Source organism: Typha angustifolia, chromosome 14 (genome assembly GCF_048772165.1).
Source record: "Typha angustifolia cultivar Huaian chromosome 14, ASM4877216v1, whole genome shotgun sequence".
NCBI lineage: Eukaryota > Viridiplantae > Streptophyta > Magnoliopsida > Poales > Typhaceae > Typha > Typha angustifolia.
In genome coordinates this window covers 8,885,171-8,900,980 of record NC_133252.1, presented here as the reverse complement: position 1 = coordinate 8,900,980, position 15,810 = coordinate 8,885,171, and the positions used below count along the sequence as shown (strand labels likewise).

The window sequence follows — 15,810 nt, the reverse complement described above, 5'->3', positions numbered from 1 at the left end:
AGGAAATTTAATTCAGATCAAGTCTAATTCGAGTTGGGTTCAAACTCAAGCTTGAATCAGGCTTGATATCTGTGCCAAGTTTGATCAAATCATCAAGTCAAACTTTGAATTGACTTCTATTTCTACTCGGGGGAAGAATGCCGTACGTGTAGTACCGCTCTTCACACGATCGTCGAGCTACCGAGAGAGAGAGAGAGAGAGAGAGAGAGAGAGAGAGAGATGCAGCGCGGTGCTGCGAAGAAACTCTTGGGTTTCTCTCCCAATTCTCGCCCCACTCTCTCTCAGGTACAGCAATTCTTCTCTATCGCCCTCCCCCTCTTCTTGATCACCAAAAGTTCGTACTCGATCATTCGTACAGAGAGTGGTTTCTAAAAATTTCGAATCTCTACTTTCTAGGGTTTCTTATATGGAATTGCCCCTTTTAGTTATTGCGCTCTTAGATTGCGATAGGGACCAGATATTAGTATTTGGTTTGATTCCTTTTCCATATCTCCTCATCCTTCTGTTTGTTTGTTATCCTAATTTGATCAGCAATGTTGCTCGTGATTGAAATGCTAATCGTTAGTTTCTTGATCCTGCAGTTGCGATCAAATGAGTTAGTGGTAATTAAATTGGGGAAAAAATTACTGCGTACGGGAACACTAATTTCTGAGTAAACATAAGTGAACATGAAATTCTTGATGTGATTCTGCCGCTAGTGTCGGTCATATACCACTGGGTTGTATACATAGGATTAGTTAGAACTTAGATGAGAGAGATCAACAAAATACCGAGCCGAAAAAAGTACGTCAATTAGCATAGAGTTGTGAAGTAAGTTTCTCAGGCAAAAGAAGGAATTGAGTTGCCAATACATTTAGTAGATAGAAATTATGGACTCCTGTCTTAAGAAAGGTTTTGGAAGACGGGAGATAACCTCGAGTAGCAAAGTGAAGCCATAGAGTAAAGAGCAGAAAGGTAAAAACTGCTTATGTAACTGAGGCAAATTAACTTGGGACATAGCAGTATCATCATCACTGAGTTGTTGGTTGACCATAAAAACATAATCCTTATAAATTTTTGCTACTTAATTCCTTATTGTGAGATATTACATAGCTATGCAATTGATGGATTGCTTGAAATCACTATTTTTATCGCTCCTCTTTTACTCACTGACCTTGTGACTTAAAGACTCATTGGCATCTGAATTGCTTGTGCAGATTAAGGCAGCATATAGAAGAAAAGTGCTAGAGTCTCATCCTGATCTTTTCCCAGCACATGAAAAATCCCAAGCTGAATCAAAATTTAAACAGGTGCATTTTCTTGGGCAGAAAAGAACTATTCCCATCTTGATTGTTTTGGTTCTTTATTGATCTTTGAGCAACAAAATCTAAATTATGTCGTCCTTCATTACATTGTCTTGTTTTGGAGGAAAATGAAAATTTTATTGTAAATTGTCAAGTTCTAAGTTACCAATCACCAAGAAGCTTTATCACACACCATGTCAAAAGAAATTCCCCTATCTTTCATACTAGTCTTTTGCTTTTTCAAAAGAAGTGACATTATTGACCTATTTCATTTATAGATAGTATAATCTAACAAATATAAAATTATAAACAAGATGTAGTTGTCTGAGGAACACAAAGCAATATTAGAAAGGAGAACTTCAGCCTGTACCAAATGAGACTCAAAACAAAGCATCAAAGAGAGCATCTTCAAAGAAAGAATTCTGCATCATTGCTCATGCTAAATTCTTAATGGGATGCTGAAACAATCCATATAGACATATAGTTACTTGATGTATTTCCTTTACTCCTGATACTGATTTGACCTCGCACCATCCAGGTTTCGGAAGCCTACTCATGCTTGCAGGAAGGTATGTGCTCTCCCTATGAAGCTCCATTTAGATTCTACATATGATAATTTCCAAAGTCCCTGGCTATAGAAGTTGTGATAGGTTGCTCAATCATAGAGATGTAATCTCTTTTGTCATTACTGTGTTTTAGTCAATTGAGTTATCTTGGTAAGGTAAATATTAAAAAAATATTGGAGATGGATATTAAAATGCTTCAACAGAACATGAAGTTTCCAGATTTGATCAACTTTCCTGGATTTCCCTGACGTGGTAGGTTTAGCTCTGACATTTTATGCTCTACTTGGAGGGATTTCCTGTATAGTTCTAGAGGACTGACTCATTGTATTGGGTGTGTAGGACACTATTTTATCTTTCATTTTATTGAAGTTATTTTCTTTTCTTTGATTGCCTGCATATGGCAACTATCTTTTAGAACATTGCAACTATATGTAAAGATCAACCTCCGGTTGAATATGAACTATTTTTTTCTAATTATGTGTCTATATTTCAATCATTTTGTTTCATTTTTATCTCGATTTTATAATAATGTCTCACTTCCATTAGTAGGTTCTTATACTTCAGATAAACAACTATATCTTCACCCACAGTTACTTATATTATTATATACTCTTGAAAGCTTGAGAACTGTTCCAAATTGCGAGTTGTGACCACTTTTCTGGTTATTCTTTCAAACTGGATGTTTCTCCACTAGGAATTCTATCTACAGAAAAACAATGCCTAATAGTTTATTGTCATATATGTTGTAAATGTAATCACTTGTGGATGTAAATGACATACCAGGTATTTGAACTTAATGAGCTGTAAATTTGGATTTAATGATTTATTGAGATATTGTGGAATAATGAGCTTCAATTATTCAGAGATTTTTCATAGTATCTTACTACTTGTAATGTTTATGTAAATGTGATTTTATACTTATTATTCTTGCAGGCACAAGATTCAGAAGTCCTATGGAAGGTATATTTATGTTTGATCCATATCAGTTCATCTTACTATAGTACCTCTGTTGACGGTATATATATATAATAGGTACATATGTGCGAGTTGTGAGAACTGGTGTTCCCACGGGATACGGGAGATCCAATCGAACTTTGGTTAAAACCCCATTTGTCCTCCTAGTGCTGGGAATCGTTTCCTTTGGTGGCTTGAATGCTACAAGGTAAGTAAAGCTTTCAATTCTCCTCAGCTTCTGTATGTTCCTGTCTTGTATGACTGGTGTTGCATCATTTTGTATTATGCAGGGCATACAAGAGGCAAAAGGAGGCTTATCCTTCCCACAATCCATTTCTACCCTAATTAATACACCAAGTAATCTTTCAGGTAAAGAATTTATATACAATATAAGCATGCATATACCAACTGAGAGGCCAGCAGCTGTTATTGATATTGAATCTGTTGATTGTCTGTGTATCACAGCAGAAAGGTGAACTAAAATTTATGAAGTTCCTCTTTGAGATGCATATAGATATATATTTTTTCAATTCTTTTATTTTAGAAAGGGCACAAAAGTGCCTCAAGTATCCCAACAAATACTAGGACATCCACCCAAAAAAATAGAAAAATCTATGTGATCTATCAAGGGCTGCAAACCAGTTTGCAGATCGAATGGTTGATGGAAGAAATAGATATACAATCCAACCGGTGGAAGATGTCAATGAATATGTTTCTGATTTGGGGGTGGGTCCTTCCTTCTCTACAGGATCAGGATGTGAAGCAGAGATTTCAGAGTCGAATTGGATGAGAATGTTTATTTAATAGGGTTGATCATTGATGCGTTGGAGAGCCAGCTTGAGGCCTCGGCTTGGACAACCCAAAAGAAGGCTTCTGAAGTGTCTGAAAATACTTCACGACCATGGTTTTGATGAAAGCCTGTTCCTGGGAAGAGGTAAATTGGCCCCAGCACACGAACTCATTTTTGTTCTTCTAGACCTGCCACAGGCCTTTTAACTATTTGAACATCATCCCATTGGCCATTCTAAGACGCATTTGCTCGAGAGCAGTAAGTGAAGAGATGATCAATATCCTCTATAAAAAATGTATAAAATGTGTTTGTAGAAAATAATTCCCGATAATCGACGATATGGTGTGTATATATACACACACAAAATGTTCTGTTATTATAATAGCTGAGGAATTAGGGGCTATATCTATATCCATCACCATTTTTTGTTTGATTCACAAGTCTTTGAGTAAGTTCCTTGACCATAATAACTCACATACCCCAAATGCCATACCTCTATACTCAGCTTTGGACACTTGACTTCGCTACTGGTGGTTGCTTTTTACTCCTCCCAAGTCACAAGGTTTCCACCTACAGAGATGAAGTATCTCTACCTTTGGTTGTCAGGTGAACTTGCCCAATTAGCATCACTATAACCTTCAACCTTGAGGTGACCATGTTTTGAGAACAATAAACATTACCTGGAGCATACTTCAAATATCTCAAGTATGCACTCAACAACAACAGATCATTGAGTTTGGTGGAGAAGAAAGGGCTAGCCTGATTGACACCGTCACACAGACGACATTCGACAAAGCAGCATGCCAGCCCCCACTTAAACCTCCAAAAGAAAATTATAATTTTTGGCATTCTGATCCAAATGTTATGCCAACCATCCCAGGTAGGAACTACACACTACTTGTCTAGGCTCTGCAAGGAGGATTTTAGAGATCCAAGAGGCTGTAGTGTGGCCAATAGGATTTAGAAGAGTGACCCAAATCCACTTATCATGACAGGGAGCAATAGGAATCATAATAATACTATCTGAAATATCCCCAATAGGATTTCCCATTCCTAATGACTTTGAGTAAACTCTTTTTCGTTTCTTTGCCCGTAATTTCCACCAGCATGAGTGTTGAACCAAGAGCTCATTAATCCTCACAAGTAAGTTCATCACCCTTAGCCCAGAAAGGCTCATTCAAAATGGAAAGAGAGACAGGAGAACTACTCAAACAGATGGGCAGGGAGGGGGTAAAATGGTAAATCTCAATCAAAACGTGTAGAGATATCCTTTCATGACTTTTTAAGTGGTGGTTATCTTTTTCCCCACAACATGAAAGACTTAATTCATGGGCTCCATATTTGAAGACAATCATACAGCACGAAAGTCAATGCAGTGATCACAAATAATATATGACAGCGATCTAAAAATAAAATAATGGAAAACTTACATTTAACACCCTGCGTTTTAGACTATTTATGTTTTACGCATTATTATTATTATTATTATTATTATTATTATTATTATTATTATTATTATTATTATTATTTTGAGACTTAAAAACAACCCCCTATCTTTTTGATTTTAAATTCCAAAAAACACCAAGTAAAAACTAACCAATAGTTAACAACGATACTGCAATAGGAGGATATTTGATCAAGTGTCAAATTGAAACATAGAACTATCCAAAATATTTACTGCTATGTTCAGGGGAGAAAAATAGATTAAGTCCATTGTGTTGGATAACCAGAATATTATTGAAAGTCTATAAAGGCATATTTTCTCATTTGAGATTAAGTTAACCTATGAAATGAATTAACTAACATTTGTCTGGTAAAATGGAGGGTAAAGGTATCCACTTGGACACTAGAATAAAAGTTATGTTACTTTCTGCAACTCTTCCAGTATAAATTGAACTCGTTAGGGCAATAGTTAGCAGATAATAGTTGCACAAACTGGACGTTGCTAATCTCTTATAATATATTGTAAACCAGCAGCAATATCTTTTCTCCCAGTAAGCACATATATTAATTTCCCTATACATGAAAGAAGAGAGATTTCCGATGAATAATACAGAATCCGGTGGGCGGAGTTATGGCAAGGGTTCCTGTGAATCTCCTAGCCGGGACAAGTGAAGGTAAGCATCAGTGCCTGCAAAAGAGTAGATATAGAATAAGAATTTGCATGAGCATGAAGAAACAATTGAATTAGAAGAAAATTTATTTATACATTTCTAGAGTTTTTGACCAAATCAGCCCTATTACAAACTTTTTTTTTAACCGAAATAGACCACCATTCAAACTTAGTACTAGAAGAGGTCTAACGATGATCTAATCAACATTTTATGTGTGGCAATCAAAGAAAAAAAAAAGTAAAACAGATTTAGTTGGATTTATCAGCATTTTATCTAAATGCTAATAATAATACCATTTTATTTTGTTAACTTATAAATGTTGAACTTATTAGTGTTTCTATCTAAAAGTAAAAAAGCTGATCTTATATAACAGTAATAATGAAACAGACCTCTTTTGGTATTAAGTTTAGAGTATGGTCAATTTCGACAAAAAAAGTTGAGACAAGCTAGTTGGTCGAAAACTCTGGCATTTCTATATGTACCATATTCCCGGGAGGATCATGACAAAGTACCTAGGATATGAGTGAATTGCTAATGTTCTCTGACATTTATCTTAAACTAAATGAAATTAAAATTCAAGATAAGCTAAAATGAGATAATCAAACAGACCATGGCCATAACTCTGGCACATCATTTGCATGCTTCATCAAAAGAAATTCTAATAACTAGTACTGAAGGTAGAAAGGGGAAGACAAAGAAACGAAAAAGATTGGACTCACAAAAACATGAAAGAGTTATAACTTATACCAAGTTACCAGCATAAGCTAATTGTTGTTTCGCCTCTTTCAACTCAAATAATTTGGACTAGCATTAAATTCAGAAACTCGAAACCAGATCTCTCTTTTGGTTCATTATCACAATCGAGCATACTACCAAAAAAAACCAAATAGATACCACGGACCTTAATACACAATTAAGCACTAAAACATACAAATCAAACTAAAAGGAGTATTCTGGAAAAAAAATTGCATCAATAAATGCTTTTACTAGTATGAAAGGCATCAGCTTGCTGCTGCTGAGGTTGAGAGAGATCGATTCAACAATACAACTTTCAAAGCTTGAGAAACTTATAATTCATTTGGTTAGTGTATAAGCCTTAAACATAAATAAAATTCTTATGCACATTTTGATAAGAAAAATGATGTGATAACTTTATCACACACCCTCTCACCTGAGATAGAAAAACATGCATAATTTAAAGTTATACATATTGACCATACTTAAGCACATTTCTAGAGAGAAAGAGTGATGTTTTGTGTGCTATCTACAAAAAAGGGGATGCTAATTTGCACATAAGAGAGTGATATGTACCAACAAAACCCTCTAAGAAAAGGGAAAGAAGTTGAAAAAAGGACAGAAAAGAAAAACCAACAACAAAATTATGTTGCAGAAAATAGCATGTTAAACTGCCCGACTCCTATATATTACTAAAGAGATTTGATTCCTCCAATTAGCATATAAATAGTAGAGAGGAGCAAATTTATGGCTTAACTTATATCCCTCTCTTCCTCTCTAAGAGAAAGGAAACAGGGAAGTGTAACAAAGGGAAAAGAAAAAAGGAATAAACACACTGAATGGTGTAAAGAGGCAGATTACAACAAAAGTTTCTACTAAAGCATGGATTAGTAGTTATAAGAGGTGAACTAGCATAGCCTTGTATCATGCTCCGGATAGTTAGTTAGACAAACAGATGTGCTGGTCTGATGCTCTTATTTGTCACCACTTGTCCTTTTTCCTTTCTATTCTAGCCCTTTCAAGTGATCTACTTCAAACATAAAGAAAAATTCCTTCATCCTATCTAATTCTAACATGATAAAACAGATGTTAATCTTCGAGTACAACTAGCATTATAAATTTCGACATCAAGAAGTAAAGTGATAAAATTATAGTCATGTTTATATTACATTTGTACCTAAATAGACCAAGTTCAACACCTTTGTAAAATCAAAATTTATAATTTTTTTGCCTGTTAAATATGCCGCCTTTTTGAACCACAGGTGGAAAGCCGGTGAAAAGCAAATGCTGTAAAGAAATTGAATAAGTATTCAGCTTAAAAGAATAATGGTCATACCATATCCTTCCATTGAGATAATTTGCAAATCACCTCCAAAATATCGAGCATAAAGACGACTGATTGGCAGCCCACAACCATATCCAGCCATAGTTACACCTTCAGTTACTCCTTCATAACTCTCATCCAGTGGGTTTGTTGCTGTACTGTAAAGATAAGTGAAAATCTTTGAAAGACCACTTCTTGCTATTCCACCACCTTCATCAGATATCTGCATTTGGAAGAGATTGAAAGTCAATGAAAAACTTCAAGCTGCAAACTTGGGTAACTACATTTTTAATAAAACTATTAACTCAATCCCTGCGGTTTTCAAGTTAGTATCAGTCCCCATGGTTTCTTATTTCAAATTTATAAAAGAGGGATATGGCTTGAAATTTTTTGTATTAGATCATTGTGGTTTAATATCTATAAAAGATATCCTTATAGTTTAGTATCTCATAAGTGTGATCCTTGTGGTTTGCTACCTTTTCAAAATTACTCCCTTATCTTTAAGGGATAGAGAAAATCATTATGATAAAATAAAACATAAGGACTAACTAAAAAAGTCTGAAACCACAGAAATTTCTTTTACAAAACTAAAACCACAAGAAGTGATTTTATAAATTTTCAAACCAGATAGATCATATATATTAAAACATAGGGAAATTTTTAAAGAGAAGCTATACAAGGACTAAATTTGTAATTTTGCCTATATTTTCTATACAAGGAAGAGCTAATATGAAATTAATGTGTTTGCAATCGTGTAGCCAAGTATAGATGAAGCTTAAGATAAGGCTTGAGAGCAATTACATTTTTTATTTTTATAATAGGAATATAGGATTACAGTTCCAAGCGGACACCAAGGTTCACTGACATACAGGAAGATCTAAATCTGGTTGGTAATAACTAGTTAGTGATCTATAAGTAAGTCCTCGATATAGTAAATCAGGTTACGACTCTCACAATCTCATAGTAAATCAATAATAACTTTCAAACAGTAAAAGTTTGCTAGATGAAATGTTAATGAATATTGTTCTCTTCATAGTTCCACAAGAAAAATGTGTAAAGTTTCATCAATTATCCTCTGTCCATGATGTCTCGTTAGCAGAAGGAATTACTACTCTTTATTTTGGATAAGAAAGAGACTTACAATTAATCTTTTGCACTAGAGTTGCTAGTATGGATAATTCTTGGTAATATGAAAAATAGAAAAGAGAAACAATAGACGCAATAATATAACCGAATGTTCGGAACAACATACTGTCCAAGCTAAATAAAATTCCATTGTGTTGAGGTTCAAGTATTCTAGATTTTAGGACAGCCTTTAAGAACCTAGCATAGCAGCAGCATCAAAAATGTAAGGGGACATTAATGACTCATACCTTGATAGTGACATCCTCTAATCCATCGGTAACAATTATTCTAACAGGGGGCGCCTCTTTATCAGAATCCATGAATCGTTCTTGGACTGCACGTAGTGAGTTCTTTACTAACTCAAAAACCATAAGATGCAAATGTGATGGTACATACCTGTATCAAAGTTTCGAGAATATTACCAAACGATAGGAAAAAGACAACCTATAATTTGGAATAAGTAAACTTGCCTCTGAAATTAAGGAGTACAAATTATCAAATGCAAATATGGCATTGACCATATAAAAACAAAACAGCAAGAAAGCAATCAACTGCAAATATGTGCAGGCAGACCTAATACACAAAGATTTGTTATTAGATGGATTAATTTATGTAACCATGGTGCAAGAGTTCATACTTGCATAGACATTTAGAGGGCTAGAACATGGTTGATAAATTACTGCTACAGAGAATCAGAGATATCCAATTCTTCCAGAGACATACTGTGAAAGAAATAAAAACACCAAATTTTGCAGGAATAAAATTATTAAAGAAAGGAGAAATACCAGTCAAATCACAAAATTCATGAAAAATAAAAACAGAATGTATGTTATTTAAACTCTTTCTTCAGAGGGAGTGAGAAAATTTTCCCAGTAAGCATGCACAATGGACTTGCCTTCGTTGGATTATCAACTGATCAACCAAAGTACCGTATCACCTAAAGTAGATGGATTGTATGACGCATGTTTAGGCATCATCTTTGCCTGATATAGAAGTACATAATGATATGAGGCTTTTCAATTAAAAAATCTGTAAATTTCTTGAACATTGATTCCTGTCATAGAACTGTATACTAGCATTGTATACTCCCTAAAAAAAATACCAACATGTGAAAGCATAACTTGCTATTTTTGCTTTAAGATAATCGATAAAGACTTACGGAAAGGTAAAACTAGGATCGCCATAAATGTCAATTTCAGGAGCAGATCCATACTCCCGCAGACAAATACTGCGTGCATCCTCACTAGCAGCCCTGGCCATTTGCATGGGAGATAGTCTAGTGCTTATCAGTCCAACACAACCAGGTTCTGGATCAGGGTCATGCAATGCTACATGCTGCCCTGAAATTCACCAAAGACAGATCTATTAAGATAGTGAGAAAGCAACATATTTGTTCATTCCTTGCCATGCATATCATTGTAAGAAATGTTATTATTAATATTACCCATTAAATGGTGACCTAGTTATAATAGATCAAGAAGAAATGAAACAACAAAACCATTTTAGGAAAAGAAGAACGAGGAATATACTGACCTATCAGCATACGAATACCAATCCTCGACAGGTAAAAGCGGTCAAGAAATTGATGAATTTCCTCCAAATCTCTTGGAAAAATCTTAGGGTCCAATTCTTTCTTCAACTGCTGTACACCCAAAGCCATTGTCGGTACCACATTGTTATGTCTCACTTTGATCATCTTGATCATTCGAGTGAAGGCTAACTCATCACTTGTGTCTTTAATTTCTGGAAAGGATCGAATATCATGGAAGGAATCCAGATACCAATCACGTACCTTCAGAATAACATAAAATTTATTAGTCCTTTAAGGACCTTAGATTATCTGATTATGCAAATATTATGTGACCCTAGGAACAATGAGCTTACAGGTAAAGAATTATGTGATAATGATGGACATCATGAAGACTATTAATTGCCATAAGATTAGAAGCGCAATCAAAACATACTGGAAGAAGTAATATTATTGTGGGTAGTGAAAATAAATTAGGAATACAGTGGACGCCTAAGACCCTCATGGAAAGCAAAGCCTACCTAACTAGTTTGTATGCCAAAGAAATAAATTTAGCATGACAGATACAGGCAACTCTCTTTCATATCCAACGTGTGAACTCTCATACATTGAAGGATGAACATGAATAGTTCATCCGTACTCCAAGCCCAATTGAAAAGCCGAGGACACCAGAGATTCACATACATATGAACATCTCGTAAGCAAGAACTAACGCAATTACTAAAATGATCCAATACCATAGACAAGAACATCCTTAAAAGAAAATACTACATAAAAATTTGCGCAGTCCTCTATACAACTTATTTTTGACTTTTCTTATTCATGCGAAAAAAAAGGAAAACTTGGACTCCCCATGAAGTAAACGGATGTGGACGAACAAATAATAAAAAATAGTAAAAGAAATCTGACGCAAGATACGAGAAAACCCAACACTTCTAATCACGAAATCTTGATAAAATAGTTAAAAAAGTTCTAAACTTTAAGGACGCATTATCAAAATCGACGCGAGAAAACCAAAACCCACATCCCAAATCAAACCCAGAACTCGAGAACAATCACAATATCCAAAGAAATAAAAGAGAAAGAAACCCTAGTATACCTTCAAGACGGCGGTCTTCTGAGACAACCCGAAGGGCAGGCTCTCGAGCTCGATGGCCCTCCTCGCGATCCTAACCGGCAACTCCTTGTGAAGGAACTGGGCGGAGATTAATAAATTCCTCTCCACGGGCCTGGAGCCGAACTCCATCATGTACCTCAAGCTCACCCCATTCTGCTTCATGGCTCCCCATCGATGCACCTCGTCCACCGCCGCCTTCGAGAACGACTCCGCCGCTTTCTTCGCCGCCATTAGAACCCTTAAGCGAAGTTCAGAAGAACCCAAAGCGAGAAGGAGGAGGAAGCATGGAGAGATTAGATTGAGGAACCGGCGTCGGGGAGGACGAGTTAATGAGCGAAATTGGATCGCAAGGGAATTAAATAACAAGCACGAGGCCTTTTTTGCTAATTTTGCTCTCTTGTTCTCATCTCTAGAAATTTTAGTTAAAGTTAACCTTTTTATGGTTTTAGTGGACGTTATCGAGCGCCCAGTGACCGACGCACGACGACACGTGCCGGTCGGAGTGACGTGGACCTCCGGTGCTATGATTGCCATTGAAACGCTGACACGTGGGAACGAGATCAGTGGATCCTGATACAGGGCAGTTTTCGCACTTGAAACCCGGAAATGTAACCAATAGAGAGTTTTAGAAGATTACTTTTTTAATTTATATTTATCTGTTCACTAAAATAAATAAGTTATATTTATCTACCGTATAGAAATTAAAAAATAAAAAGATTTAATTTATATTTATTTTGAATTTAAATATTTTTAAATTAACCTTTTGGATAGACATGTTTGTGAGCAGTTTTGTTTTTGGTCAAAATCTTCTTGAACCGGCCACCATGTGCTTCAAGTATTTATGACCATTTGCACCAGAAAATCAAAATAGATTTCAATTTCGTGGCAAAATTACGTTTTACCACTTGTCATATAGTATAATTTTAATTTACCCCTTGTACTTTAAATTTAAGCACTTAACCCCCTTATTTATTCGATACCAAATAAGGTGCGAAGGCTAAAATCGACCTAGTTTATTGGCATAAGTATTTGCAGTTATAACTAAGTTATATCTAGTTAACGGTTAAATAAGAGTTGCACCTTAATATAGACCACAGAGTTAAGTTAAAGTTGGATCAAACTACCGAAGAACATACTGTAAATTATAATATTCGTGTCCTTTACAAACTATTAAATATTAGACATAAGGAAAATTATATGTATACTCTTTTTGTAGTTAGGTTTAATTTCCCTTCAGCCCTTGTTATTCTATTTGTATCAAATTACCTCTAATGGTCATATCCAAATTAAAATTAACCATACCACATATCGAATTTGAAGATACTCATTTGATATAAAGTCAGCAGAGTATTAAAATAAAGTTTTCCAATACATCTAACATAATACTAATTTATTCAGTCTCTAATTTTATCTCTAATAAGTATCTTCAAATTTAACCTATAGTACGATCAAATATGATAAAAGAAAAATAAAATAAATTCAAGCCTAATTAGGAAAATATAATTTCCTCTTAAAAATACTACAAGAAGTAAATTCCATCTTAAGAGAGAGAGAGAGAGAGAGAGAGAGAGAGAGAGATGTAATTAATTCAAATCACCTCCCTTTTCTGTATCGTTGCCTCACTCAGACGTTGAAAAACTACGTACGTTCATCAACGGTGCGCAACACGGCGTTCAATAATTTAGAGTCTGACGTGGCATAATTCGTTTGGCTAGCTGTACGCTGACTTGGGAAGGCCCTCAGCATTTGCAGTTAGTAAGCTAGCACTCCACGTCAGGTGTAACTTTCATAATTATTGCCATAATTTCCTCTCGATAAAGACATGTAGAAAAATTTGGTGAAGATGAGGATCCCTGAAGAACTCGAGCTTAAGGTGAGAGAAGTGATTAATGCATGAACAACGTTGGTTGATAGCAGATATTAAATATCTACTACAAGTCCTAAGAGATTATTTATCGCATTCATTCAGTTGCTCTCTGTTCCAGCAACTTGAAGTCTTTAACGTTTAAATTTAGTTAAAAAATATAAACTTGAGTTCAAATCAATTCATATCTCGCACAAGATTGCCCTACTGACACAGCCCGGATGCTCTATCGACAGCGCAAGTGTCGGTGGGCCATCCTTGGTTTGAAAAATATAAAGATTGCTTGGGATAAAGAGTTTATTTTAAGAAAAGTAGAGCGGAAATTCTATCGTTATGGAGGGGTTTGGTATCTCTCCCATGGCCAGTGGTAGAGACGACCACAGTTGCACCGAAATGTGGCTGGTATTGAGCATATTAGAATAATGACGGCTCACACGTGAAAATGAAAATGAAAATGAAAGGGCGGTGATAGTGGTGGGGGGCTCCAGTGAGTGCTTCCTCTGCACCCTTCTGTAGCTCATATCACAATTATAAATCCCCATGTAATTCTATCCGATTTGCCTCTGTAATTTAAATATATCTAAGCAGTTAATCTCCTACTGGTTTTAGATTGATTTCCTATTCAAAACTAATGATATAAATGCTGGAATTACTATAACTTGCAGAATCTAATAAGTGTTTCTATTTAGAGACCCGTCTTTTTAATGAAATTATAATTTTAAACGGAGAACATAATGAGATCGATTTGAATTAGCACAAGTTTTGGCATATGGTATAAAATAAGAATATTTTATAATTAAAATTATATTTATTTTTAAAATAATAAAAATGTTCTTACATTTTCCTTCTTTTATGACACAACTGAAACGACGAGATCTTCACCAGGACTTCGCCCTCCCTATATTCAAGTTAGTGGCATTCACTTTTCGACTGGTAGCATTAGCTCCTTGGCCTGGGCTTTTCCAAGACCTTCTGCCTTGACCCTCTTAAATGTCTGGTGGTTTTGGAGGGACCCAGCGACGACGGTGGCTCTACGTCTTTCGTCACAGGCTCCGTTGGAGGTGGTTGGTTGGGCACTAGTGAAGATTCAATCACATTCTCCTCTAGTGAAGGAGGTGGAAACTCGAACTCCGGTGGCTTCTCCTTATTCTACTCGACTTTCAACAGAGCCAGTGGTGGCAACACTTCTAGATCAGAAGCCGAGATGGCAAATGAGTCGGCCAACAGTTCCCCACCCTCATGTTGTGGAACATGTTGACTTCCAACAGCTCCCCACGGATGTCAAGTGAGACGGCAATGTTGAACTCTACTCTAGTGTCTCGTTCCACATGGGATTAAGGTCTCGATGCACCGCACATGTATATCACTATTGCCGATGTTCCGAATCCTAACAAAGAAGATGGGGATACTGAAGAGGGAGGAGGGCTTTTATGATGATGAGGATATATTTAGATCAAAACGATGGAGTTGAGGTATAGTTTGGGTTGGATTTAGTTGAGTTGGGTTTAATTAGGTTGTGTTCAATTGAGTTAGTATAGATTGGGCTAGTAAAGGGTATTTTTTTTTTATAATCTTCTTAACATAATTAACTTAATCTAGATATTTAATTAAGTTTAGTTAATAGATCTAATAGCAAGGTATTTTATTTACACGTATTCGTTAAATTTTAAGGTTCTATTTACAAATAGTAAAAATATAAAAATAAATCACAATTTTGTTAAAATGGCAGAGTGTCGTGTGCAAATTCCTCTTTTAAGTTTAAAATATGAGTAAGTTGATGTCAGACTAAATCATAGGATGTTTAAACTAAAACTTGCCCATAATAAATAAAGTTGTGCGGATATCTACTCAGATGTCATAGCTAATTTCACTCTTTTTGCCTGCCCAAATAAATAAATAAATCCTTCTCGTCCCTGAAATAGTCTGATAATATTACTGATGACTAGGATCTTTGTTGTTCTCCAAAGTCAAAACTATAAATATAGCTTAATTAGAGTCCAATTTCCATTTTAATGCTCCCATTCTGATGAGATAGATAGGAAATCTTAGTTCTAACAACGTTACTACCACAAAAGAAAAGGGCAAGTCATATTGTATTGCAAATTAATAGATATTATAGTAATCAACCCTCATTATTGAGGATTACAATCAATCTTTATAAATTAAGGTATCAAGATACTGAGTCGATCTTCTTTCGTTGTTTAGTGATAATTAGATTCTAACTTATGACTATTTTATTATACTAGGAATAAAGTAGAAATATAAAATAAAATAGGAGAAATTAGTTGCGAAGATTGTGAGAGCAAATGGGATGATTGGATGACATGGTAGTGAGGTGGATAGATAAGTACTGGGCCAAAAGTTCTCCTTGCTGGATTCGTGCGCACGTAGAATTCTTCATTCATCTCTA

General features: G+C 35.4%; 2 protein-coding genes across 3 annotated transcripts; one reads left to right on the top strand and one right to left on the bottom strand.

The window, feature by feature from the left end:
* Positions 1-124: 124 nt before the first annotated feature.
* On the top strand, positions 125-4,019 carry LOC140776571 (uncharacterized). Of its 2 annotated transcripts, XM_073120310.1 has the most exons (7): positions 125-285; positions 1,197-1,289; positions 1,822-1,852; positions 2,783-2,809; positions 2,882-3,011; positions 3,094-3,172; positions 3,552-4,019. In XM_073120310.1, the coding sequence occupies exons 1-6, from the start codon at positions 220-222 to the stop codon at positions 3,146-3,148; spliced, it is 402 nt and encodes a 133-aa protein (XP_072976411.1). In that variant the 5' UTR covers positions 125-219; the 3' UTR covers positions 3,149-3,172; positions 3,552-4,019. The 2 variants fall into 2 exon arrangements, with proteins under 2 accessions (XP_072976411.1, XP_072976410.1); XM_073120309.1 differs by lacking the exon at positions 3,552-4,019 and having other exon boundaries at positions 3,094-3,316.
* A 1,516-nt stretch (positions 4,020-5,535) lies between these two features.
* On the bottom strand, positions 5,536-11,950 carry LOC140776610 (pyruvate dehydrogenase (acetyl-transferring) kinase, mitochondrial-like). Its single transcript, XM_073120361.1, has 6 exons — positions 11,519-11,950; positions 10,425-10,683; positions 10,051-10,231; positions 9,140-9,287; positions 7,779-7,989; positions 5,536-5,724 (listed from the first exon to the last, which is right to left on the bottom strand). Exons 1-6 carry the CDS (start codon positions 11,765-11,767, stop codon positions 5,666-5,668), a joined length of 1,107 nt encoding a protein of 368 aa, XP_072976462.1. The 5' UTR covers positions 11,768-11,950; the 3' UTR covers positions 5,536-5,665.
* Positions 11,951-15,810: the final 3,860 nt, after the last annotated feature.